Source organism: Myotis daubentonii, chromosome 19, assembly GCF_963259705.1.
Source record: "Myotis daubentonii chromosome 19, mMyoDau2.1, whole genome shotgun sequence".
NCBI classification, from domain to species: Eukaryota; Metazoa; Chordata; class Mammalia; order Chiroptera; family Vespertilionidae; genus Myotis; species Myotis daubentonii.
In genome coordinates, this window is record NC_081858.1 from 23528011 (window position 1) to 23555974 (window position 27964).

Consider the following 27964-nt stretch of genomic DNA (forward strand, 5'->3'; position numbering starts at 1 on the left):
TGTTGGCAGGGGCCAGGCCATGGGCCATTGTTAGCAGGGCTAGAGAGCATGGGCTTTCTCAGGGGGCAGCGCCTTGTTCCATTCCGGCTGGTCATTGTCCATTGCTTGCCCCAGTCAGGGTGACAGTCTTAGGCTGGCTGTGCCATTGACCTTCTGACTTGTCTGCAGCCAAGATCACTAGTGTTTCTGTCAGTGATCCTGGGCGAGCGGTTTTCTTCTGCTTTACTCCATATAAAGTGCTCCTTTCTGCCAACGACGCTGCTAGATTCCACAGCCTGCCTCACCCTCGCAGGATGACTGCACACAGAGTGTGGTGGGGAGTGGAAGAGCCCCATCTTAGATTGTCCCAAACCCCCAGGGTTCCTACCTGAGCGTTAACAGGTTTTCCTTGAATGAATGCTTCTCCATGTGTTGTATCCCCTGGCTCAATGTCCAGAGTGTTGAACTGGTTGTTTTCAAAGACAGTATCCACTTTTTGCCATTGCTTTTTGGGGGGAGAGGGTTTATCTCCTCGCTCCATCATTCTGGAAGTCTCACTCCTGCATGGTACTTCCGTGACCTTGTGAAGCCACCACTGCATCCTTGTGGGGCAGGCATAATCACCCCCTATTTTGGAATATGAGGATCAGAGAGGAGGGGTGGCTTTCTCAGGGCCACACAGCCCAGTGAACGGTGGCCTGGCCTAGAGCCCATGGTCAGAGGGCAGAGGAAAGCTCAAGAATCGGATTCCCTGGGGTGGCCTCTCCCCCATCACTTCTTGGCATCTGACCTTTGACCAGTCATTTCATTGCCCTGGGTCTCACTTTCTTTCTCTCTAAAACGGGCGTACAGTAGTACCTGTGGCAAAAGTTTGAAAATAAATGAGTTATGTGTCAGGTGCTAGGAGCAGGGGTCACGCTAAAAAACACAGGAGAAAACTGGCCAGAACAGCCACATTTTCCTCGGCATCCACGCCGAGAGGAATCAGCTGCAGTGATCTGGGCGATTCAGATGGCTTGGCCGATATTCCAGAAAGATGCCGGACAACAAAGACATCTCTTATGTAAACCTGGATCGTTGCCCCGGATTCCAGCAGCCGGCTGGTGGCTAATGATTCCGTTAATGTACAACCAAATGAAGTCACTGATATTTCACCCAACAAGTGACAGTTTCTAAGAGTGATATTAATGATGATGATAATAATAGTAATTAAGTACAAAGTCACTTACAAAGTCATGTTACACATTCTCAATTACTCATCCCAACCCTGGAACAGCCCGGGCCGGGGACAATATCAGCCTTTTGCAGGGGAGGAAAATGAGGGTCAGAAGTATAGGTCCATACCCGTCTCCACTCACTCACTCCACCATCTGCACCTGCACTTTCTTCTCGGTAAAGTGAGGTCAACAGGACAGAATGTGTTTGTTAGCCCTAAGACTCTTGGCTACACAGCCATCTCAGGGGCTGTAAGGAAGCAAGAAGATGGAGAAGAATCCTTGAATATTGGAGGGAGGGGGTGTGTGTTTTGGCAGCATTGGGGGTGCATCTGAGAAATGGAAGCTAAATGCATGGCTTTCAGTGCCTCTACCAGGTTTTGACCACGACAGAGCTGGTATGACAGGCTCTGAGACACGGTATGGACTAGCTCACTGTATTTATTAGTGCTTCCCGTGCGCCTGGTACTACGTCAAGTCCTCCGCAAGCACAACCACAGAATCTTCGGAGATAGTGCCATTATTTCACCTCCCACCCCCATTTTTTTCTGAAGAGTTGCCTACAGCTCAGAGTAAAATGCTTGTCCAAGGTCACCTAGGTTACCTAGGTCATGAGTGCTAGAACCAGGATCTCAACCCCGGTGGATCTCACTCCAGCCCCCAGTGCCTACTCTGAGAACTGACTGTAAGGCAGACCTAGGAAAATTTCATGGGCTGTAGGTTTCAATTATGTTTCATCCTTTCTACTTTGAGCCCATTTATATTTTGTTTTCCTCTTGTGCAGAGAGAAAAGATGTTGTACTTTGGAGATATTGGTTTTAGGCTTTCTGCTGCCCATAGCTCCCTTGGAACGTCTTTTGGCTAAAATGTAATAAGTGAAACCACTCAATTTGTGGCAGGGCGGCATGGAATGTTCTCGCAGGAGGTCAGAGGAGGGAACTTCCTCCCGGATTACAGTCTCGGACTAGACTTTTAATAAGCTTTTTTTTTTTTTTTTTTTTGGTATCGTAGGAAGTTTTCTGTGATGCCGATGACCCGTGGGATTGAAACTCATGTACTAAATTACTCCAGGCTCATACTACCTTTGGTTTCCCGAGTGTCACAATTGCTTTTCTGGCCATTTATTCTGGAAATTGACTTTGTGGTTTTCGGTGGGTGGAAGGTCCGCGAGGGGTGGCGTGGGGGCGGAGTGGGAGGGGAATTGGCAGTCACAGAGAAACCAGGCACGGCCTGTACCTGTCCGAGGGCACAGATCTCTGGCAAGGCTGTTCAACTTGATGCAAAGCGGAAAATTCCATTAAATGGCCGGGGATTTGGCTACTGCTGCATCCAGGAACCTCTGAGTGAATTTGTTTCTCTTGCATGGGCCTGCTTTTCCCCTATCCCCTCACCCTTAACCCCAGCAATCTCTCCTGTTTGGGTACTCATTCATTCAGTCATCATGTTGAATGAGCTCCTACTGTATGCATGAACAGTACCAGGTGCAATGGAGGCATAAGAGATAAATTAAACTCAGGCTTCTCCCTCTATAATCTGGGTCAGACACAGAAGGTTAATGGCTGGGTCATTTATTTAGCAAAAGTTTTGGGGAGTGAGGCAGTCTCTAGTGTGTACAATGAAGGAAGGACAGAGTGTTGGGGTGACTGTCATGGGGGACTTTAGTGACACAGGCGGGGGGGAGGGAGATTTCCTAGAGGCTTAGAGTCCTCTGGAGCTGAGCAGTAAGTTAGGCGAAGCAGTAAGATATAGATGCTACAGCCTCGCCAGACAGACCTCAGTTCAGATCTGGTTTTGCTCATGTGTAACCTTGTAGCATTGAAGAGATGCCTTCATTTAGTTTTATTTTTGTGGTAAAATATGCAAAACAAAATTTACCATTTTAACCGTTTTAAGTATGCAGTTCAGTGGCAACCATCACCATCATGGGTCTCCAGAACTCTTTCATCTTGCAAAACTGAAACTTTGTCCCCACTAAGCACCAACTCCCCAACCCCCTTGGCCCCAGCCCCTGGTAACCACCATTCTACTTTTGTCTCAGTGAATTTGACTATTCTAGGTACTTCATATAAGGTGACTCATGCAGTATTTGTCCTTTGTGACCAGCCTGTTTCACTTAGAATCGTGATCTCGGGGCTCACCCAGGTTGTAGCAGGTGTCAGACTGTCCTTCCCCTTTAACCCTGATTACTATCCATGGTACATATGTACCCCATTTTGTTAATCCATCCATCTGCCAGTGGACACTTGGTTGCTTCTCCCTTTTGGGGTGCAAATATCTATCCAGGTCCCTCTTCCACTTCTTTTGGGTATATATCCAGAAGTGGAATTGCGGGATCATAGGGTAATTCTGTGTTGAATTTTTTAGGAGCCACAGTATTGTTTTTCATAGCAGACACATCCATCCCTTAGTTTTGTATCTTTGGTTTCCTCCTCTGTAGAACTGGGCGTGGTAGTGTGATGACCCACCTAGGGTTGCTTTGAGGATGAAAGCAGATGGTGTCTGTGAAGATCCCAGAAGAGTGGCTGGCACACAGTAGGTGCTCAGTCCATGCTCACCACCGGTGTGAGGTGGGGCTCTGTGTGCCCAAACTCACAGACAGGTGGGGTCGTCCTCTCTCTCCCTCCCAGCCGTCCAGGTGGCCTGACCGTCCACTTTGGGAGTTTCCCGTCATCTGTCTGTCTTCTCCTCTGACCGTTCTCTCCTCCCCAGGCCGTGGAGGAGCTCCTGCTGACCCTGGATCTGGAGAAGAAGGCCGTGGCCGTGGGGCACAGCCAGGTGAGGAGAGCTTATTTCTCATGCCCTCCTGCCCATCACGCAGGGACCAGATGCGACCCCATGCATGCCTACCTCAGAGTCTCCTCCCTCCATGTCTCCTTTCCGCCAGGGCTAGTCATTTTCTGCCCTGCAGTGCAGTGGCATTATTCACACTTCTTATGAGGCTATGAAGGTAAATGCTATAATGTGGGAGGGGATAACCTTGAGGAGTATCACTTCTGGTGGTTAAACTCCCAGCGGCCTCGGTGGTTGGGAGGAGTTCACATCCTGGACCCCAGTTTGCCTGCCGCAGCCTCAGGAAGAGCTGCCACCAAACCCGGGAAGAAACACCCGTCCTCACTCAGAGCCTCGTAACTTTGCTTCGCCGCCAACTGTGACACGACTCTGGGCCTCGCTGGAGGGCAGCGATAAGTGAGAAGAAGGGGCTTGAGAAAGCACACGATTGTCAGAGTTGAGAGAAATAGCTTTTTCCAAACTGGCGTTGAGCCAAAAGCTCTTCCAAAAATGTTTAAGTGTTTGGAGAATTTCATAGAGCGCTGGTAGGCTCCTATGTGAAGTTTTCAAGAGGGAAAATACAGTATTTGGGGTTTCCCAAACTGTTTGGCCATGGGACCCTCACCCTTTTGTTTTTGTGGAAGACTCATTGCTCTGTGTCACTCCACTGAACATGTATCTGTTTCCCCTCTGCAGCCCCCCTTCACGCCCCCCGCCCCCCCGTGACCTGCAGGGAATGGGCCAGTGTTTCCCTGGGGAGCGTGACATTGCAGCTTCCTGGTGAAGCTACCCAGGTGGCCATGCTTATCATGTCTGGCCTCCCTTTTGCTCCTTTTCTATGATTAATAACTAGCTAATTACAAAGTGTCATTAGGATGTCACACTCTGCTTGGTCCGATAAGCAGCTGGACCCATGAAAAGCAACTAATTTAGATTTTTCTTTGTGATCTTCAGCCACTGGTGCCTTATCGAGGCCTGTGCTGAGGGCCGTGACATTTATGAAAAAGGTGGATTCCACATGCAGTGGCCTTCTGGTCGCCGATATGCTCTTAAAAGGAAAAGAAATCAAAATAAGATTGTGCCGAGGCGATGACTTATTCCTGTTCTCTGTACGGTCGTTTCCAATTATCTTTTTTAATGAAAGCTTCCTACTTAATCAATAGCGGTTTTGGCAGAACCCACCGCCTTTTCTAATATATGAACTAGTGCTGTCATCACTTTGATCATTGATTTTTTTTTATAGCAGCTTGTGGGACTCACTAGCTTGTGAAATTAATACAGTCATTATTGAGGCAATCTGATAGGTAATGAGTCAATCGTGTCTTTATTTCAATGAGGCTAATTGTCTTGGTGTCCCTGGCTGATATGAAGTGTTCTGTAAAGCGACAGAGGGCGGCAAAACAGAGTTAGCACCGATTGGGTGTGTTAATTTTCATTTTCTCATCGAGAACGGGTTTCCTGCGGGATTGGTGGAATGATCTCCATCACAGAAAATATGTTCAGGGGAGTGGAGACTATACCGAGACCCTCTGTTCCACCTGGAATTAAACAGCAGTTCAACCCCAAACCTCGGCACCTATCGTAATGAATGAGGAAATGAAGGCTCACGGTGACATTGAGAATGGGTGCAGGAGATGAGCTTAAGGCTTGGGGCTCAAGTTAATCACTGGTTATGTGAACTTGAATCAATTACATGATCTTTCTGAGCCAATAGATTCCTCAGAGGGTGTGTGTGTGTGTGGGTGTGTAAAATGGGACATAGGAGAAAGCATTGAAAAATGTAGATGCCATGCAAATGTTAATTACATTCAGTGATAATCGCAGTCTTGTCTGGAGTCAGATAGAAAGGAGCCCTGGTGTTGCCACCTGCTGGAGGAGCATCCTGGAGAACCGCCTGTCTTGGCCTCAGTTCCTCCCTCCCTAAAATGGGGAGATCGTGTTAACCACCACATAGAGCCGTGCCTGTGCAGTGCTCTATGTGCATATCGCGTGGTCCGTTCAGACCCAGGACACGGGAAAGGCTCCATGAAATGTTAACCAGTAATCGACAATGTCACCGGTGACCTGATGATATCACCAACTAAGGTGGAGCTGCCCAGTGCTTAAAAGTGAGCATAAGGGTGTCTGCAACGTGACTCCTCCCCATCTCTGCCTCAGCTCTCATTAGAGCATCTTTCCTTTGCCTCTGGGAGGTGAGACCAGCCTCAGCTACCCAACCTTCTGGGCTGGAGACAGCCTGGCCCCAGAGCTTCAGGTCCTCGCTTTGTGTGCCCTGTAGTCTATTCGGAGGCGGCCCTGTGGGGTGCCAGGGAGGGAGGCATTGATCCCACTGCTGCAGAGGCCTTCGTCCATTATTGATGAGCCAAGGCCTGGAAATCTGGCTGCTTTCCACCGGATACCTGAGCACCTCCTGTGGGTGGCACCCGCCAGGCCGGCCCCATCCTCTCCTGACCAAGGCGGGCCTCCTTCACCTCCCTCCCGTTCTCTGTCCCTTCTTCTAAGGCCAGGCTAAGTATTTCCAGGCCAGCACTTCTCTCAGATGGCTAGCGGCATTTATTTAAAAAATGCACATTCCCAGGCCTGACACCTCTCCTGGGCGAGGCCTGGGATCTGCATTCGCCTCACTCCTCGGGTGATTCTGGTGCATGGTCCGTCTTAGCAGTGGGTCTTCAAAGAACGTGTGCTTGCATCCCGTGGGGATGGCGCCAAGAGCCTGGTTCTGATGCAGCAGGCCTGGGGTGGGGCCCAGGATTCTGCATTTTTAAAAGGTCTCAGCAGTAATGATGCTGCTGGTGCATGGACCACACTCTGAGTACCAGGGGCTAGAGGAAGAGAGAGAGGAGGCATGAGGCGTGAAGCTTTGGTAATCTAGACCCTCAGTCAAGGGCAGCTGCTGATACTTCAGGTGGAAGCAGGAGACGGGTCTGTGTGGCAACCGCCTCCTGCGTTAGACAGCCTGATTCAGGGAGAAGTCACCCCCTGTTCTCTCTCCTTGCAGGTCTTCCTTAAGGCGGGCGTGGTCTCCAGGCTCGAGAAGCAGCGGGAGAAGCTGGTGTCCCGCACCTTCGTTTTATTCCAGGCGGCTTGCAAGGGCTTTCTGTCGCGCCAGGAGTTCAGGAAGCTGAAGGTATGAGGCCTCGTGCACCCGGCAGAGGCGTGAGATGCCGGAGGAGCACCATCCGTGCTGGTCCGGGGCTGTAACCCCACGCTTCCCACGCTTGCCTCGTGCACCAACCCCCGTGGGACGATGTTAACATGCAGATTCTGATCCAGTGGATCTGGGTGTGCATAGGGCTCCCCATGCCTCCCACCATGCTGCCTATGCTACTGTCCACAGACACACCCTGTGTGGTGAGACTCAGCGGCCTTTTGCAAGATGTCATGGTTGTTTCTAGGACACTGATGTCAAACTACCAATGATGCCTCCTTGGCCTACATATCTGCGAGGTTTCCAAGCCTTTGTGGTCGGTTCATGGTTTCAATGTGTCCCACCTTTCACAGGTCAGCAGATAGGGCATGAGCTGGACACAGCCACTAGGCCTTTGGGACAGCGAGGCCAGTTTAGAGTCCACAGTCCTGGACCACCTGTGTCACAGATCCCCAGAGACTGTGTTTTCTCTCTGTAGCCTGCACAATGGAGAGAAGGCGGCTTGACTCTGGGGACAAGCAAGACCTATGTTCGAATCCTACCTCCACCACTTAGTAGCTAGGTAAAGGGGAAATGAGATTATGTGTACTTAGTACAGTATGTGGCACATAGTAACTGCTCAATAAATTTTAGCTGCTATGAATTTAATAGTTACTATTATACCCCTACTAGCATGAAGTCTCATTACATGTGCCTCCAGCTTATGTGAATTTGCAAATTCAAGTATATGCTCTTGGCCAAAGCAGAAAAAGGCAAGAACATTAGTAATTAAAATACTGTGGGCAATCCCACTGGCCCACTGTACCTAAGTAGCTCAGGCCTTGGGATGGTTTGGAATAGAGGCTAACTAAGAGCCCAGGCTCTATCTGTAGTCAGACGGCAGGGGTTCAAATCCTGACTCTGCCACTGAGAAGCTGACACTGGGCACGGGACTTTACCTCTCCGTGCCTCAGTTTCCCTGTGTGTAAAATGGCCCTACCCCAGATCTACTGAGTCCATCTGTGCTTTGAGAAACCCTCCAGGAGATTCTGGCGCGCGCTCAGGTTTGAGAAGCCTGGCATTCGTGTTCAGTGCACTTGAAATGATATCTATCCCCTAAATGTCAACTGACAACACAGCCACGGCCATAGCTTCTAGCGGGCAATTTCAGGGATTTTCAAGGATCATTCCTGCCTTGTGTGGTGACTTTTGTACCTAATCCGATTATAAGATGTGACCCATTGTATACTGTTCTCTATTCCTCATCCTGTTATAATTATTAGGTCACGCAAGATTAAACTGCGGCCTAACGCCTGATACCGAGAGCCTGATTCCGTGGAAGCTTTTTCTATTTTTAAGTATCTAATTCCTTTCACGAGGATATAAACCCATTTCCTCCATCCGTGCCCCCCTCTGCCTCCTCACATTCCTTCACCTTCGCCAGGCTGGGAAGGACCCTCCATTTCCCATCTCCTTTCCCTGCAGATCCGTCGCCTGGCCTCACGGTGCATCCAGAAGAACGTGGCTGTGTTCCTGGCGGTCAAGGACTGGCCGTGGTGGCAGCTCCTCGGCTCCCTCCGGCCCCTGCTGAGTGCCACCATCGGGGACGAGCAGCTTCGCGCCAAGGAGGTTGGTTCGCCTGCAGAGAGGGCACCGGGTAGCTACTCCCACCCACACCCCATCTTGGTGCTTGCATCTGACCCAGTACCCCCATTTCTGAACGTTCTTAAGCCAGGGATGCTCCACCCACAGCCCTGGCTGCCTCCTCCCAGATAGCCCTCTGCTCCCGTCAGCACTGACCGCCATCCATCCACGCCCAGCTCCTCTCTAGGCTCCTGGGTGCTGGGTAAATGCACCCTTACTACCCAGGGGTGCATGGAAGGGTCCCTTGTAGAAGCGTCATGCAGATGGGCTGATGAATCACCCACTCTGTCTCCAGCCTTGACACTCCTGGAACCGATGCCTCTGGTCTCCAGTGGCTTCTCTTATGGTGTTTGTTTTTTGTAGGCGGAGCTTACAACTCTGCGACAGAAGCTAGAAAAATCAGAGAAGTCTCGGAATGAACTCCGGCAGAACACAGACCTGCTAGAGAGCAAGGTACCCCATCCCTGTGCAGGGTGAGGTCTGCTGAGGGGGAGATGGTGATGCGCCTGGCACTGCACTGAGTGCTTTGCAAACCTCTTCAGAATAAGTGTGTGAGGTGCATGCTGTTCCTGTCCCCACTTTAGAGAGGAGGAAACTGAGGCCCAGGGGTATTAAGTATCTCCCCGAGGCTCCACAACCAGCAAGTGTAGACCTGAGATTCAAACCGTGTCATCTGGCTCCAAAGGGAAGAATTTCTTAAGTCTGAAAAGCACAAATCACAGGGATAAAATTGTTAATTTGACTATTTTAAGTAAGAAACGAACTTCTGTTTACCAAAGTATAAAATGATGACACATTACAAACATGGAAATGAAATTTGCAACATGTACAACTGGCAAAGAGTATCCAGAATATGTAGAGAAGCTCCTCAAGTCGTTGGAGAAAGGCAACTCACTCCAACAGGAAAAAAGTGGGTAAAAAAATAGGAATCTGCAGTGCCCAAGAGTTTCAGGAGTTCAAATGTTCAGGAATTCAAATGGCCAATGAACTCATGAAAAGATGCTCAACCTAACTAGCAATCAGGAAATGCAAATCAGAGCCACGAGAGGTACCATTTCACACTTCAGAGGGGCGAAATCTAAAGTCTCCTGTAGCCAAGTGTTGGCAAGGGTGTGTAGCAGCAGGAACTTTTAAAAGCTGCTGGCGGGAGTGTAACTCGATCTCACATTGGATGACTGAGTGTTATATTTTTGCCTCCTCCTTCCAAACTCCTTTCCATTCCTCTTCTCCTTGTTCTCCCTCCTCTTCCTCCTTGTCCTGAAACATTATATTAAGGTCCAACATACACATAAGTGCACACATCCTAAGGTTACGTCTCCATGCGTTTTCACAAAGTGAGCTCACCAGCCAGTGCAGGCAGCACCCAGACTGACACACAGATCATTCTCAGCTCTGACTTCTAACTGACTTCTAACACTAGAGATTAGTTTTCTTCTGTTTTTGAACTTTACCTAAATGCAGTCAAATGTGGATACTCATTTGTGTCTGCTTCCTTTCATCTGACATTTATGTTTGTGACATCCATTCACGTTGTCATAAATGATTGTGTATCATTTATTCTAATTGCTACATAGTATTCCATTATGTATATAGATCACTATGTATCCAGCAAGTGTAGACCTGAGATCGAAACTCATGTCATCTGGCTCCAAAGGGAATTCTTTAATTGTAAACAATTCAAAAAAGCACAAATCTCAGGGGTAAGTGGTACATTTGACTATTTGGAAGTAATATGTAAACGAAATGAACATTTGGTTGTTTCCAGTTTTGAACTATGATGAATAAGCCTGCTGATAACATTCTTGCACCTGCCTTTTGACGCCCCTGTTGTACTTTTCTGTTGGGAATAGACCTAGGAGTGGAATTGCTGGGTTTTAAGTAATTTCTATGTTCAGTTTTAATAGATACTGCCAGGCAGTTTGCTAAAGTGTTTGTATCAATTTACATGCCCACAGCAACAGGTGAGAGTTCCAGTTGCTCCATATCATTACCGGCACTTGGTGGTGTCTGTCTTTTCATTTAGCAGTGTGTGTGTGTGTGTGTGTGCAGTAGTGCCACATTGTGATTTTAATTTGCAACTTTCTGGCTGTCTTCTTTGGCAAAGTGATCTTTCAAGTCTTTTCTGCTGTTTTTCTAATTGATTTGTAGCAGTTCTTTATATCTTGTGGATACAAGTTCAATTGTTGGATAGATGCAGTCCAGATCCTTTTTTCCATTCCATGGCTAGATGTTTTTGATGCAGTAATTTGAAGTTGTATTTTCTGAAGCCCCCATCTCTTCAAAACTGCCGACAGGCAAGGAAGAGATCAAAGGGCTCCAGAACCCCCAAACCTGCATCAATGACAGTAGATGCACTTTTTTGGTTTTAGTCTATATTTTATTGATTCTCAGATGCACATTATTTCCACCTCTATACATCTCTGGAATTGGGATGCATCTTGAAAATCAGTGAAATATTACACCAAAAATTGGCAGCACTTTCTTTTCTGAGGTTCTATAATTGTGCATCTTATAATCAATGGCAGCTCAGATTTGGCGAAATGTAGTATGTGGAGGCATTTTATTTGAAGAAAGGGATGTGGTTCCCTTCCCTCCCCTCCCAAAAGCTACTGTTGATTGATGCTGGTTGCTTTGGCACTTTCAAGAGCTTCAGAATCACTGTTAACCCTGTAGCTTCCCCACCTCCCAAGGTCCAGGAGGGAATTGTGGTGGCGGGGTCCTTCCCTGCTTCTTTAACAAGCCCGAGCTGTTCCCGAAGCAGTGCAGTGGTGGGAGGGTGGGCGAGGGGGGGTGTCTGGCTGCATTAGAGCCATGGTTCCCATACTTGAAAGTGGACCAGAACCCCCTGAAGGACGTGTTAGAACATAGATTGCTGGACCCCTGCCTTCGAGATCCTGAGTGAGTGGGTGTGGAGGCCCTGGGCCTTCTCCATTCCTCCCTGGGGCTTCTCCATTCCTCCCTGGGCCTTCTCCATTCCTCCCTGGGGCTTCTCCATTCCTCCCTGGGCCTTCTTCATTCCTCCCTGGGGCTTCTCCATTCCTCCCTGGGCCTTCTCCATTCCTCCCTGGGCCTTCTCCATTCCTCCCTGGGGCTTCTCCATTCCTCCCTGGGCCTTCTCCATTCCTCCCTGGGCCTTCTCCATTCCTAAGCCCTTATGTGCTGCTGAGCCTGCTGGTCCGCGGACCACACTTTGAGAAACACTAGACTAGAGAACAGATGAAAGGTATCTCCTTCGAGCACGGGGTTCTGTTTTCTTTTGGCAACTTTCTGTTAGCAGCTGGGGAGCAGACACCCCTGAAGGGCCATGTGTCATGAGGGCACCCCGACCCTGTTCACAGGCTCTGCACCCCATCCCCTAGTCTCAGTAGGAGGGCAAACAGTCAATAGAAACTTCCCCGAAGCATGTTGTGCCTCATCATTGGAAACTCCGTTAGACTAGGCTTATTAAAAAACAACATTATTGCAAAATGATTTAAGTGCTTCATTTGCAAAGGAGCAGAGAGGAGATGAGGAGAGGCTGGCGATAAATATTCCTCAGGCGCGCACAGCCGGCCTCGGTGCAGAGTGGGGCTTGTGATTTTCTCAGGAAAGCGGCCCGTCTTCACCTCCAAGGCTGCGGGAGCTCCTGAGGATGTATGAGGGAGGCGTGTCTTCTTCTCTCCCTGGAAGATATTTTAGGTGTTTCCCAGGAGCGTATTTATGGCAGAAGACTGAGGCCCGTGCAGTCCAGCGCCTGCCCTCATTAGTCTGAGCCGTGGCCCTTTTCGGTGAGGAATTGCTGGGCGAATCCAGCAGGTCCAGCAGGGGCTGCAGATGTCGGTGGGAAAGTTCACTTGCACAGCGCTGCGGAGGTGTGGTCCTGGCGGTCGGGAGTGTAGCTAGAGCTTATCTCCAGGGTGGGGAGGGTCGTGCTAGGGTCACAGGGCCCAGTGGTTCCTGAGCCTAGATCGTCTCCCAGGTCTGACTCGCAGCCCCGGGCTCGGCCACAGCCCTGCGCCTCTGTAGGGACAAATGTGGTGCTCCCTAGTCCCCGGGGGAGTGAGACACCTGGTTTCCTGTCTGACTCAAGATGCCAGGGCCTCTTGGGCCTTCACTGCTGGGAGGGTGTGTTTCCAGCAGACAGGCCATGGAGGTTCTATGGCCATAACCTGTGGGTGTGTTCACAGATGACCACAATGGATTGTTCCTTCTGTGTGCCTCAGTTTCCCCATATAAACATTAGAGCCATGATCTCTTTCCTACCTACCTTGCAACACGAACAAAGGAGTGGGGAACTGTGCCAGGTCAGGTATGGGCACGACGGGCAACCTAAGCTGGCATATCTGGTGAAGCAGTGGACAGTCAATCAGGACAGCTGGCTTTGCACCTATTGCGGTGGGATTGTGGGAAAATTCTCCCGGTCCCCGAGCCTCTGGGTCATTAGTAAAATGGTGACAGCACCAGTTATGAATTCTTCTCCCTAAGATTGTGGTGAGGGGGTGCATATAAAGTAGTTACTACAAATTTCAAGCCTTCACGCATCACCACTATTACTAATATGTATTTGAATTCTTACCAAGCTCCCTGCAGCAGACCTGAGTTCCTTGAAGATAATGATACATCTTAGCTATTACTTTGCCTCTCAAAGCATTCAGTGCCAATTGAATGAATGAATGGGATAATGCCGAATTTAATAAAGTAACATTTAATGAGCACTGTGTCTGTGCCAGGTGCTATGATCCATCCTTTACCCACATTATCTAGATTTACCTTCAAATCAGACTGTGAAGGAAGTGTTAGTACACCCACATTTAGATGAGGAAAGAGAAGCTCAGAGAGATAAAACGATTTGTCCAATATCACACAGCGTTTGAGTGGCAGAGCTGGGATTTGAACCCAGGTCTGGCTGACTCCAGACAGGCTGTGAGAGGGGAGGAGCATCTACCCAGACTGGGAGTAGGGTCAGGGAGGGCTTCTTGGAGGAGGATTTTCAAGTTTCTCAGATTGGCGGGGATGGGGCTTCCCTTCTGCTGGGGGTCTGCACAGGTTCCCTTTGGCCAAGGGATGCAGGGAGATTTGAGAATAATTTCCAGTTAATTGGTCCTTGAGTGATCTGCAAGGACCCTTCGGTGCTTGCCAGCCAGGCTTTCCCCCTTGTTACACGGGTGCTCCTTTTGCATTTGCCCAATAGCTCTGGGCCCACCCCTCCCCTCATGGACAAAGCCCGTGGGCCCTTAAATGTGGGAAGAGGGGGGATTTGTGGGGACCGGGGACGGTCAGGGGCTACTTGCCTCTGTGAAGAGCACCTGTCATTTCCTCCAATTTGAAAAGACTAATTGTCCTCTGGGCTCCAGACTGGGGTTTGTGGAACACAAAATTAATGCATTAAATTAATTTTGTGCTCCCTTTGCTCAGGCCGATTAGTACAAATTAGATTTCACACTAATTGACTGAGGAGGAGAGAACACAGTCCTGGTGTTTGAGATCAATGCTGATCGCAGGGACGAGGGGTGGGGTTAGGAGCATGATCTGGGGCGTTCCTGGATCGCACTGGCCCATTGCAAGTGACCCCTTGTCCAGCTCCAACACATCAGGGTGCCCATACGCAAAGCTAACCCGCCTGAAGCCCGGGGCGGGGGGGCGGGCAGGATTAGGAGGAGATCCTAGCAGTTTATATGGTGATAATTCTCGAACTTCGTTGTGCTTAAGAATCACCCTGGATGTGTTGAAGTTCAGATCCCTGGGTCCTACTGCAGATAAATTGGTTTGGGGGATACAAGAATCCTGGAATTTGCATTTTAGCAACCATCCCAGATCATTGCAATGCAAGTGTTTCCCCAGAACACTTTAAAGACAGCAGGGTAATAATAATAATGATAATGATAATAATAATAATAATAATAATAATAATAAAGACAGCTGGGTAAGGAATAGCAAAAGGAAGTCCTGATCCACAGCCAGCCAAAAGCATCCTGGGAGCGCTTCCCTTTCACTAAATGGTGCCGATTACTTGGATCTGGGTTCAAGTCCCAGCTCTGCCACTTATTTGTTGTGTGATTTTAAAACGCTCCCCTTAAGCCTCCTTTTTGCTTTGTTTCTAAGTTCTGTGGAGTGGGGGTGGGGGGAGAATTGTGGGCGGCCCCCCCAAGTGACACCGCTCTGACCCTCTTCACTCCAGATCGCTGACTTGACCACAGAGCTTGCCGACGAGCGCTTCAAAGGGGACGTGGCCTGCCAGGTGCTGGAGAGCGAGCGGGCCGAGCGGCTGCGGGCCTTCCGGGAGGTTCAGGAGCTGAAGGTGAGTGGTCATGGGTGGCAGGTGTGCGTGTGTGTGTGTGTGTGTGTGTGTGAACAGGCTGGCTGGGAGTGCGTGGGCCTGGCCCCCTGTGCTCACACCTGGGAACAGGAAGCCTAAGAAAGACATGCTCTCCTGCTCGAGGTCCTGGAGGACATTTGGGTCTTACTGCGGTTTGGCCTCGGAGGTGCCCTGGGTGAGCATGGGGTGGTCCCTGCTGTGGAGGCTCCATGGTGAGGACTGTGCAGGGAATGGCCCGTCTGGTGAGGGAGGTGCCATGGATACGTAGGCCAGCCCAGGTCTCTGTCCAGCTGCAGTGGGAACCCTTGAGGCTTTTCTTCCAGGGCAAGTGCGAGCAAGTCCAGCAGAATCTGGGAGAAGTAGAGAAGCAGCTGCAAGAAGCCCAGCAGAAAATCCAGTTGAATGACTTGGAGAGGAGTCACACTGGAGGAGGTGAGCAGGTTGGAGCCCTTGCAAGTAGATGCTAGTGGCAAAAGCTGTCCTTTTATTTCATCCATCCATCCATTCATTCATACATACACGTGAAGGACTTACTTTGCACTACCAGTGGTTCTCAACCTTCTGGCCCTTTAAATACAGTTCCTCATGTTGTGACCCAACCATAAAATTATTTTCGTTGCTACTTCATAACTGTCATGTTGCTACTGTTATGAATCGTCATGTAAATATCTGATATGCAGATGGTCTTAGGCGACCCCTGTGAAAGGGTCGTTCCACTGCCAAAGGGGTCGCGACCCACAGGTTGAGAACCCCTGCACTAGACACTGCGTTAGGGGTGGAGACTCTGACAGAGCAAACTCACCTGGCCCTCTTGGCGCTTATAGCTTAGCGGGCCAGGCAGACATTAAACAGGTAACCCAACAATATCCCAAATAATGACCCTCCATGTGGCAGGTGCCCTTTAGTAATAATGCAAGTAGCGATTTAAATAAATAGTGGCTCTACGGTAAGGCCCCTTTCTATATATGTGAATACTTTTCATATAAATTTTGAGGAAGGCATATCAGTGGTTAAAAGTGGCATCTATGAAACGGCACTTCTGGATTTAAATCTAGATTCTATCTCTTATTAGATGAGTGGCTCTGGGCATAGAAGTTGTGTCTTTCCATTTTCAAATGCACGTAGTCTTCGATGACTAATAGTGTTTAGCCGTGTGCTGGATAGCTGTTAGTTACTTGATCATTATTACTATTTGTACTAATAGTGGGATCGTTATCTGTGGTCCCAACCTGTGGGCAGAAGGTACTCCTCCCCCCATTTAAAAGCAGTGTCAGGTGCTCAGCAGTTGCTGAGCCATGGCAGAGCAGGTGAGAGGACCCCGAATCGCCCCAGGACAGATGTGCTCAGCAGAGCCAGGAACTCCTGGGGGTGCCGCCTGACTCAGCTGCCTGGAGACTCGCGTGCCATGGTTGGATGGGCTTGGTGACATCTCTGTCAGCTCCTCTCCCCCGTCTGAGCGAGTTAGATGAGACGGATGCCCAGTGTGTCTGTCAGCTTTATAAAACGCTGACATCATTCCTTCCATGCCCCTAGAGAGTTTATGCCCTAGAAACGTCAGGGACACTCGGGAACGGAGGGCTGGAGGCGGTGAGAAGAGGCAAGGCTTTCTCCTCCACTCTTGTTCTCCTCTCATCCCGGCTACCCCCAGGGCAGGCACTTACCAGAGAGGTTAATACTCAGGAGTTTGAGATTCTCTGATACGGAGAGCCAACTAGGTAGGGAACACGCTGGGCGTGGCGGAGGCGTTTGCACAGAACCAGCAGTGGGGACAGCACGCTTCCCCAGGGGAGCGTTGGCTGCATTTCCACCCCGGCTGTGATTTATGTCTAAATGGTACCCCCACCCCAGTTTGTTTTCCTGTGGAGAGAGATGGGCGTCGATGAGAGGGGAGATGTGCTCAGCTCATGAGCCCATTAGTCACGATGTTATATGGGCTCTCAGCTCTGTGTGCTCATTTCCAGGAAGCCAGCCCACAAATATTTTGTTTTTCGTTATGAAAGTCATACATACTCATTACACAACATTTCTGAAACGTAGGGAAGTTGGAGGAAGCCATAAAACACTTGCCTGGCATCACCGCAGTGCCACCACAGCCTCCACCACGGATCGAGCCTGAGCAGAGATGATTGAAAGCATCTTTGTTTTCCTCCATGTGCGATGGGGTATTTAAAGGGAACTTTTAGGGCATGCGCCCAGCATTGAGCTGGACACTTTAGAATTGTAGTTGGGTCCTGCTTTCAAGAAACTTGCAGAGTCCATGGGGGGGTCAGGTAAACCACTGGCCAGTTGTCCAGTTGGACAGTTCCAGTTGGTGAACTTGCATCAACATGGGACCCTCGTGTGTGTAGGGAGCTCTTCCAGAGGGTCCTGGGGATCCACAAATGACTGAAACATCTCCCCTGCCCTGGGATTTTTTTTTAAAGAAAGGTATGTGTGCATGTGTGGAGAAATTGTATCATATAAAACAACAGCTTAGAATAGTGAGGGTTCAATGACATTAGGCAACTGGAAGTGGTCAGCACAGGCTGCCTAGAGGAAGCATGTATTTTTGTTTGTTTGTTTTTAAAGTTTGGACTTAGAGCAAGATTTCCTAACTGGAGGTCCCAGGTCCCTGTTCACACTGTAAAATTGCATACAACGAGCTAAGCAAGTGGACACGAACCACCCCCACTCACCTAGCCTCCCACCCGGCCTCCCTGACTCTGTTCAACAGCGGACGAGTGGCAAATGCGCTTCGACTGTGCTCAGATGGAGAACGGGTTCCTCAGAAAGCGCCTGCAGCAGTTCGAGGAGAGGCTGGACGCAGAGCTGACATCCAGGAAGGAGCTGGAGCAGCGGGTAAGAGGGAGCAGATAGTCTGCATCCCAAAGGCACCAGAGAGTGGGAAGGCTCTCACCTCCACGACTCCAGGTGGGCAGGGAGAGTGAGGCCACCGACCCCTCGTGTCTTCCCACTTTCACTGTTAATACAGGTGCTGGTCACTGTGGGATATGGAAAGCATTTTCTCTGCCTGCGGGTGTTCTCCTCTGGGAAAGAATCCTCTGTGTGATAAAGAGCATGAACGTTCACTCACGATGTCAAGTCTCATTTCTGCCTTGCCCTTGCGGAAATGACATCTTGAGCCTCAGATTTCTCATCAGTAAAATGATTGTAATATTCTGTTATCATCGTCAAATTCTATCCATTCCCATCGCCTCTAATCTTGCCACCTCCATCTCTCATCTGGACCAGCCCAGCCGCCTCCTAACTGGTCCCCTTACCTCCAGCCTCTCCCCGCAGCCGCCTGCCACACTGCAGCCAAACGACCTTTCAGAGCCTCTTCCAGAGTGTTCGGTTATCACGGTGATGCTGACTCTCATGGTGGGTTGCTCCCTTGTGCATCTCATAATTTTTGATTGTGAGCTCGTCTTTCCACATGTTCCTCTACACCCATCACAGTAGCCTCAGGCGGTCTGCACTGTGGAATGTTGTTTTTTTCCTTCTGACTCATGCTGTGTGTGTGTGTGTGTGTGTGTGTGTGTTTCGCTGTTTTTTGTTGTTGTGAGTTGATCTTATTTTTCATTTTTAAAGCTTTGTATTGATTCAGGGGAGTCTTGCTTACAGGGCTGTGCACGTGTTCCTTTAGAAGAAGCCCACCTGCACTGCCTTCTGACCAGCTCCTGAGATTTCTCTAAATTCTCAGTTTCAGAATTTTGCAACCTGTGCAGACTGTCATTTTGGGCACTAAACCCACATGAGGTCCAGACCTGGGGTTTTGATTTCTTAGTGGAATACTTTCTCCTCCCCCACAGCCAGAGTGGCAGCAAGCTTCCTGACCACCTTCCAGGCCGGTGGGTGGAATGTTCATCACCCTTCTCACTGAGGTGCAGCTCTTGGAGCGTCCTGAGTTAATAGCAGGGTCTTTACTCCCAACTTCCCACTTTGCCCTCAAGGACTTGCCTTGTGTGTCTGTCCAGGCATTCCAATACCTTAGGGATGTTTCTGGATCTATTCACCGCCCCGTCCTCCACCTGGCTGCCGTAATATCAGCATGTACCATGATTGCTCTGGTCTTGTGTCCTCTGCATTTCTGATATTCGGGAAATGCAGTTTGCCCTTAGGAATGTAATGATAGTTGAGCCTCTTTGCCTGTCTTGCATTGTCTCCACCCTGAATCTGTATTCTAACCAGTCTACACTTTACCCAGTGGTATGCTGGTAAATCAGTTCTCTGAAAATAAGCAAGCAAGCTTCTAATGTATAGCGTTTGCCAATGGCCAATGTCTGTGGTGTAAATTCTCCCACCATGGCTGATTTCACGTTAACATTGTGTTGTCACTGACTGTAGAATTGGGAAGAGACGTGCAGAATCAGCTCTCATAGGTTGGTATAAGCCAGCTTCAGCACCACACTCGGTGTTTGATTCACAGCAAAACTGAGAGGAAGGTACGAATTTCACATATACTCTCCCCCTACTGTCAACATCCCCACCAGAGGTGCATTTGTTACATTTAATGGACCTGCAGGGCATGTCATCATCCTCATCCGAGCTCCATAGTTTACATGAGGGTTCCCTCCTGGTGGTGTATATTGTTTGGGTTGGGGCCAGTATGTAATGACATGTATTCACCATTGTAGCTTCATACAAAATAGTTTCACTGCCCTGAAGTTCCCCTATGTTCCACCATTCATTCCTCTCTCTTAACCCCTGGCTATGACTGATCTTTTTACTGTCTCCGTAGTTTTGCCTTTTCCAGAATGTCATCCATTCTGTGTCTTGTCTTTTCATTCTCTTGAGAGTTAGTGTCTATCACAGAGCAGGAATTTTTAATTTTAATGAATTCCAGCTTGTCAATTCTTTCATGGATCCTGCCTTTGGTGTCACACCTAAACAGCCTTTGCGCAACCCAGTGTCATCTAGGTTTTCTTCTGTGTTATCTTCTAGAAGTTTTACAGCTTTGCATTTGACATTGAGACCTGTAATCCACTCTAGTTACTATTTGTGAAGGCTGTAAGGCCTGTATCTAGATTCATTTCTTTGCATGTGGATATCCAGTTGTTCCGACACCAGATGTTGAAAGACTGTCTTTTCTCCATTGTATCGCCATTGCTCCTTTGACTATATTTAGTGGCTCTGCTTCTGGGCTCTCTAAGCTGTTCCACTGCACTGTTTTATTCTCCCTCCAAAAAATACGTTATTCTTTCTCATCTTTGAGCCTCTGCATCTACTGTTTCCTCTTCCTAGAGCACCTTTTCTATTCCTTACCTCAATATCTCCAATATCTTTAAGATCTCAGCTTAAAGGTCACTTCCTCAAGAAAGCCTTCCCTGGTGCAGATGGGCTTGGATGCCCCTGAATTGTTTCTCCAAATAGCAGCCTCATCACATTGTATTGTAATTATCTGCTTCGTTTCTTGGTCTCCCCAGTAGAGGTAGCCACCATGAGAGCTGAGGCTTTTGCCTGCCCTTTAATTACATGCATCTCCTTGCTGTGGGAGAAAGTTGTCATGAGATCACCTTGCAGAGGTGGGCCAGGGTGAGGCCACATACAGTTTATAAGCAACGGCGGCGAGCCTCATTATCCTCCATGGTGGTGATGGTTTTGCTCTTCGCATGCAACACGGACATTGCCTTGCGGTCCTCCAGGAGGCATCCTGAGCTGTAGAAACACAGAAGGACACCCGGGCAGGGCAGCAGCCCCGTTCTCTAATAAGGAATTATAAAGCCGGGTCAGTATCCCCAAGGAAAGGGGGTAGTCATGCTACATTAAAAAGTAATAATACTGCAACCTTTCCCGGGCAGCCGAATATAAGAAAACATCCCATTTGCCGTCAAATACTGAATTTAGAATTACAGGCTTCATTAACTCAGTGTTTTGCTTATTTAAAGCAATACTTTAATGAGGCCATTTCTTCAAAGCAAGCGTCCCGAGCTGTCTTCTCTCCCAGATCTAAACTAGGACATTCGGGAGGGTGTTTCCTGCAGGAAGACGCAAGAGCTGTTGGCTTCTGTGTCAGTTCCAGCGTGTGCGTTGCCGTGTGAGCCGGCCATCTAAAGTGCTCTTTGTTGGTCTAACCTTTGAGCCCATCTCTGGGGTTTTCCGGTTAGATTTTCTCCGTGCGCCGTTTTGACTGCTTCCTGGCTCGCATAGCTCCCCAGCTTATGCCAGCTGATGGGGTCTGAGTTATACAGCCTTCAAGGGCTGCGCAGTCGAGGCAGGGCATGCAAAGGGTCCGTGGGAGCATTGGCAGGAGGATTACTGAGAAACAGAAAAAGCCACCCAAAAGGATGAAAGGAATTGCCCCATTCTACCTCTGGGCAAACTGAGGCTTGGGAGACAAGTAGAGAGAGAGTGGTCGAGACAGTGTCTCTGCCTCCAGCCCCTGTTCTCTCCCCATTATAGCAGCCGCTCAAAGTGAGCGGGGTGATTCATTCTGTTACTCCCACAGCTCGGGGAGCTGCAGAGCGCGTACGAGGGGGCCAAGAAGACCGCGCACCAACTGAAGAGGAAGTGCCACCGGCTGACCTGTGACCTGGAGGACACCCGCTTCCTGCTGGAGAACCAGCAAAGCCGAAACCACGAGCTTGAGAAAAAGCAAAATAAGTGAGTCATGTTCCTCATCATTGTCACCTGGACACCAGGGGGCGGCATGGGTGCTGGAATCTTTGGGGTCTCAGGCTTCTCCTCCTAAGCCCCCTCGCTTCTTTTTTTTTTTTCTCAAAAATATATTCTTATTGATTTCAGAGAGGAAGAGAGAGAGAGAGATAGAAACATCAATGATGAGAGAGATTCATTGATTGGCTGCCTCCTACAGGTCCCACACTGGGGGTCAAGCCCTCAACCCAGGCGTATGCCTTAACCAGGAATTGAACTGTGACCTCTGGTTCATAGGTCGACACTCAACCACTGAGCTATACCAGCTGGGTGTGGCTCTCTCACTTCTGTCAGGGCTCCTCATCCATGGGACCTAACTCCTTTGTTCTGGCCTAAATTTTTCTCCTCTTGCCCTCACACCTTATTCCTGTAAGGTTCTCCCAAGAATCCAGCAAAAAATGGTTCTTTTCTGTTACCCAGCCTCAGCTCTGTTACCAATTGACCATGACCTTCGGGAACTTTCTTGGCCTCTCTGGGCCTCAACATCCCCATTTATCAAGGGAAGAGTTTGCTATGGAGGATGAAGACAGCTCAGCCTGGGGTCCCACCACCCGGTTCAAGTCCCAGCTGGGCCTCTCCCAGTTGTGTGACCTTGGACAAGTCCTTCAGCCTTTCTCAGTCTCAGATAAAGTCCTCAGGTTGGGGATGAGAATGCTCCTGTGGCGAGGACTAAATGATAGCTTGTTCATCCAGTTGGACTAAATTCTGGTTCCCATCTATCCCTGTTGTTGACCACGGGGGATGAGAATGAGGAAGAGGCCAAAACATTGAGTCCCTGCTGTTTTCATTTAGGGTTTAGATGCTCAGATCATGATAATGATTCTGGCTGGGACTGGACCTTGTGCACCAACAAGTCGCCAGTCTGGAAGCTGCACACTGGTTCCCATGGGGACGCTGTCACAGCTGGCCAGTGGTGGAGGCTGGACTGGCCCAGGTCCACACTCAGTCTCCCTAGCGCAGACCCTCGCACCTGCGATGCTTCAGGCCCTGGACCCCTGGCTGTGTTTGAGTTCTGCTCACTCGGTGAGAGGAGAGGTGTGCAGGGGTCCTATTTTGAGCCGGACAGGCCCTCCTGGAGATGGCACAGGAGGCCAATAGAGGAAACACAGCCTCTGTTAGAGGGCGCAGGATAAAAATACACAGGAGTGTTCCTGTGGATGAGATGCCAGGACGTGGTTTTGATCTTTTCCCAGAGATGCCGAGCTGAATTATTTTTGCATGGGGTGGCATAGCATTTGAACTTGATCTGCATTAAACATTGTTTCTTTAACCTTGAGATTTTCTGAGCTGGCTTCTTCATCTAAAAACTAAAGATCTTTTGGGGGTTGTTAGCCTGCCCACCCCCCCCCCCCCCGCCCAAATGAGGGAGGTTTATTCTCTTCCTATTGATATGTTTATTTTCCCATCTTCTCATGGGTGCTCTGGTTCAACCTTGCCCTTGCAGTGCGGAAATGGCTTACTTGGTGATTTCCTGGGGGGCCGTGTCAAATGGCACCTCCTCTCTGAGCTAAAGTGTCGCTGATGGTTCTGAGGTCTCCTTGGACAGTTAAGCAGGCCACCTGGTGCTGAAGAATGGCTTCATCAGAGCCCCCCTGTAAACCGAGAGGCGTGGACCCCATCGTCCCCCAGGTTCCTGCCAGCTCTGATGATCTCGGTCCTCACCTGTGGGTTCCACTCCAGTTCTGAGAGGCCTTGGGGAGGGCCTCCGCTCTGATAGGGAGAGGGTTTGCCCCTGAAGTTAACGCAGCCAGAAAACTCCATCTTTCTGCTCTTCCCCTCACCCTCTTGGGCAGAATCCCTCATTCCAGGTACTCCAGAATCTCCCCATGATGCCTCCGCCCCAGAAGGTCCCCGTTTCTTCATACTTACGCTTTCTCCTCTCAAGACTTCCACCTCTCCTCTGATGCCCTCTACTCTGCTACCGTCTCTTGGCAGAAGTTCATTTACATTTCGATGCTAATTGCAAATAGCAGCCTTTCTCTTTCAAGGCGGATTCGTGTTTTAGCAGGAAGCCAGTGAGGGCCATGGGAGTCTCCATCTAATGGTGAGGGAGAGATCTAGAAGTTAGTAATACTTCCTCATCTCCCTCGAAGCGTCAACCAATTGTAGATGCAGCTGCTTCCTTAGTTTGCCGGGCCCAGGATGGAGGGATGTCTCCACGCTGCTAGCGTTTCCTGTCCTGACATTGGCTTCTGAGTTCAGAGCGATCCAGAATGGTTCCATCTGAGGGAGTGACTTCTTGTTGCCATGGTTACCCCATGGGTCACAAAGCTCAGTTTCGAGGGCTGATGGAACTCCCAGGCTGCTTCCTTGGGGTAAGGCCTGTGCTGGGCTCACTGTCTCCCACGCTCACCAGCGGCTGGAGCCCGCCTCTTCCTGGTGGGGTGAAGGGTGTGTGCAAATCCATCGGGCCTCAGTGGGTGGGCCGGTGTGTTCCAGGAGTTAGGCTCTGTAGGAGCCACTCTTTGGCCTGAGGTGGCCTGTTAAGTCAAGGACTCTTTTGAAACAGCAGTCATTGCCTGGCCTCTCTGTCTTTCTGCACCTATCCCAGGCCACAGGGATAGGAAGGTGCCCAGTAGAGAACCTGGGCTCAAGCTTGCTTCCACCACTGTGGAAATTTGGGCTAATAAATTACTTCGCCTTTCTTCTGTAGAATGGATGTAATATGTTTCTTGCTAAATTGTTATAAGGACAACGTGGACCTCACCCCACACCCTGGCACTTGGGATTGTTGGGTCATCATCCTCATCACAATGCTTCCATTCAGAGGCAGCCAATAGCACCTCCTGCATGATGTCATCAACAGCCAATCAGAAAGCTCCTGGCAGTTCCACTGGTAGGGCTCCCTCCTGTGAGCCAGGATTGGCTTTCTCAGGAGTCTGATCTCAGAATGACCGTCTCGTATTAAGGGACATTGGATAATCTTGTCACAGGGAGACCTTTTTATCAAGACCCAAACCCCATGCCCAGCTTGGCCATTTCGGTCGCACCAAGTTCCCTGGAAAAGCGGGCCTTTCTGTGTGGTCCAGGGGCTGATGACCAAAGTCATTGCTTACCCAGCAGAGCCCCTCTGTTGTTTCCTCCTCTGTGATAGGGATTGAAGGCCGAGACAACCACACGGAATGATGTCAAGTCCAGGAAGTACTTCTCCTCCAGGGGCCACGATGCTGGAGGGGCAGGTGGGCCCCGAAGCAGCCATTTCCTCAGTCCTGGACGGTCCTGAGTAGGGGCTGTTCGAGTCTCCGTGTTATCTGCCAGGGAAACAAGTGAACACGCTGAATGCATAACTGTCCAGCATTTTCCCAGTAACTACCCTGCTCTAATGGGGTTGTAAGTGCATAAGCCCAGCAGCATCATGTAAAATAGGTAACACAGGGTATCTATCCCTTGTTTGTATGGATATCTCCAGTCGTCCACTCACTGGCCAGTGGTCATTAGGCAGCAAACCTGGGCTTGCTAGCGGTAAAGGTTCCTGGAATACATTGGCAAACCAGATGCATCAGATTGTCCCATATATGTTTTTATTTTTATTCTCTGTATACAGTTTCATTCTCATTTTTATCTATATATTTTTAAGTCCCGTTTTAAATAAGCATTCAATATTTTGTGAAAACTTTATACAAACTCTAAAAGCTGCTCTCTTGTATTCCAGATTCTTCCTACCCCACATCCACAACCTTACAGGAAGGCAAACCCCACCATTTTCTTCTTCTTCTCTCTCTCTCTCTCTCCCCTCCCCTCTTTGCTCTCTCCCCCTCTCCCCTGCTTCTCTCTCTCTCTCTACTGGTTCTCAGCAAGCTGGCTGCTCTCCCCATCCCCTCCCCTGCCCCAGGAGCCCCACCTCGGTACTCACTTGTGGGTTCCGCTCCAGTGGAGCCATGACACACGTTCTGCTTGGACAGGTTTGACATGCAGCTCGCCCAGGCCCTGGGTGAGTCTGTGTTTGAGAAGGGACTCCGCGAGAAAGTGACCCAGGAGAACACCAGCGTCCGGTGGGAGCTGGGTCAGCTCCAGCAGCAGTTGAAGGTAAGGGATGGGAGGCATGGAGCCTCTTGGCTCTCGGTCTCTGGGTCTCAGGAAACCCCACCGCGTACCTGCTCTAAATGGCGACGTGGAGGGAACTCTGTGTGGGCGTCCCGGCCTGCCAGCTGGAGTCATGCTCTCAGGGGGCCTTAATAAAACCAACAGTAGCCCTAACCTGTTTGGCTCAGTGGATAGAGCGTCAGCCTGGGGACTAAAGGGTCCCACGTTTGATTCCCGTCAAGGGCATGTACCTTGGTTGCGGGCACATTCCCAGTAGGGGGTGTGCAGGAGGCAGCTGATCGATGTTTCTCTCTCATTGATGTTTCCAACTCTCTATCCCTCTCCCTTCCTCTCTGTAAAAAATCAATAAAATATATTTTAAAAAAACAAAAACCAACAGTAGACAGCAGACAGGTAGTCGGACCTGCCTAGCTTGAATCATTAAATGTGCTCTGATCTTTTGCCTGGGTTCTCAGGTGGGCATCGGGGAGGTGTGAGAGGCTCGGCGTGGAATGAGTTAGCGGTAACCCCGTCCATGTGCCCTGTCCCATGCAGGCTCCATTGCAAAGGGGCTTTATTAAATATGACACAGGCACTTTACTCAGCTGCTCCTTGCGCTGCTGTGGCTCCCTAGTACCCCGGAAGAACCTCTGAACCTTCAGCCTGGCATGCAGCTCCTTCATGATCCAGCCCACAGTTCTTTGGCCCTTAGGTGACTTTCTAACCTGGAAGTCATTTCTGGACACCCTGCCTCCCTGCTCCAAGTCAGTCTTGGCCTCGGCAGGTGCACAGCCTACAAATGGGGCAAGCACTCCCTTTAGGTGCCTGGAGGTCTGACTCTAGGGGCAGTGGCTTGCTCTCCTGCCCCCGCCTGCCTGTGCTGTTCCAGAAAGCAGCCTGGGTGTCCTGCAGGGGGCGCTGTGAGGGGCTGCATGGTGAGTGGAGAAGGCATGCACTGAAAAGTGGGAAGCATCATTCCAGCAAGTGTTAGGGGTGACCCTGGAGGGGGCCGTGGCTATGGGACTCCAGCCTCCGTCGCCTTTGTCTCCGTAGCAAAAGGAGCAGGAAACCTCGAAGCTGAAGCAGGAGGTGGAGACGCTGCAGGCCCAAAAGCGGGAGCTGCTGACGCTGCCCTCTCCGGGGGAGAACAGCGTCGCTGGCTTGAAGGACAGGCTCTGGAAACTGGAATCCAATGCCCTCGAGCAACAGCAGATCCGGAACCAGCAGGAAAACACCATCCAGCAGCTGGAGCAGGTAGGGAAGCTGTCCCCGGCAGACTCCAAGGCCCAGGGATGTTATTAAAATACGGCGTGGGTACCTCTCTCAGCTGCTCCCATCCTTCTGTGGCTCCCTATTACCCCAAAGAACCTCTGAAGCTGTAGGTCTGACATTCAGACCCTGCATGACCAGGAGCACTGCTACCTTACAGCCCCACCTCCACACCACATTCACTTCCATTCTTTAGCGGGTTTGTCCTTCATGGCACCTGCTGTCATCACATTCGATAGTATTGTTCAAAACGTGCCCAATGCTGTTCTCCCCAATAGGACATAAGTTTCAGGAAGGCATGGTTTTTTGTTGATCTTACTTCTCAGGCCATCGACAGAGCCGAGAATGAGGCCAGGTGCATAGTTGGTGTTGATTAATGTCTGACATTAATTGAGCACTGTCTGTGTACCTGACTCCGCCCAAGGCTCTCCCTGCGTATCATCTCCTGAATCTTCACAAGCGCTTTCTATGGTGATATATTGATTGCCCCCACTTTACAGATGTGGAGGCTGAGGCTTGGAGGTGTGGACAAAGTGGCAGGGATAGGGTTTGTAGCCTGCTCCATGTGACTGCAGCGCCTTGCATACTTACTCTGTGCACAGCCCTGTGAACACTATCAAGGAAGATTGGAGCACTAGTCTTCAAGAAATGCAAAATAGCTAAGGGGAATAAGGCAGGAATATCAAATGCTCTAGTACCCGCACGCTCAATGAAGTATCAAATGAATATTTTATTTGTCTGCTTGTTTGTTTATATGCCTACCTTGTTCCATAAGGAATTTCTAGCAGCTTCTAAGATGCATGCATAACAAAATAGAAAAAAATATAAATACAATTTGAACCAGAAAAATACAAATTAAAATGGGCACTAAGGGTGGGGTGGGGACAGTATATTAATATGCAGATATGCAAAACATGCGATCTTACACACTTGTTTTAGCTCTAAAATTCCTGGTGGCCAGAGAGAAGAAGGAAACCTGAGTTGCATGCCTTTTGTTGTCCCCGTGATGAA

The 27964-nt window shown here is 49.7% G+C and overlaps 1 protein-coding gene across 2 annotated transcripts in view; it reads left to right on the plus strand.

Moving 5' to 3' along the window:
• The window catches only part of MYO18B (myosin XVIIIB), a 174024-nt gene that overhangs the window by 64377 nt on the left and 81683 nt on the right, over positions 1 to 27964 (plus strand). For both annotated transcript variants that reach the window (XM_059675770.1, XM_059675771.1), the window contains exons 22-31: positions 3903 to 3968; positions 6961 to 7089; positions 8575 to 8718; positions 9097 to 9186; positions 14891 to 15010; positions 15352 to 15460; positions 17742 to 17866; positions 21456 to 21610; positions 25564 to 25687; positions 26738 to 26938. In XM_059675770.1, the coding sequence (XP_059531753.1) occupies positions 3903 to 3968; positions 6961 to 7089; positions 8575 to 8718; positions 9097 to 9186; positions 14891 to 15010; positions 15352 to 15460; positions 17742 to 17866; positions 21456 to 21610; positions 25564 to 25687; positions 26738 to 26938 (1263 nt within the window). The remainder of the gene's footprint in view (positions 1 to 3902; positions 3969 to 6960; positions 7090 to 8574; positions 8719 to 9096; positions 9187 to 14890; positions 15011 to 15351; positions 15461 to 17741; positions 17867 to 21455; positions 21611 to 25563; positions 25688 to 26737; positions 26939 to 27964) is intronic.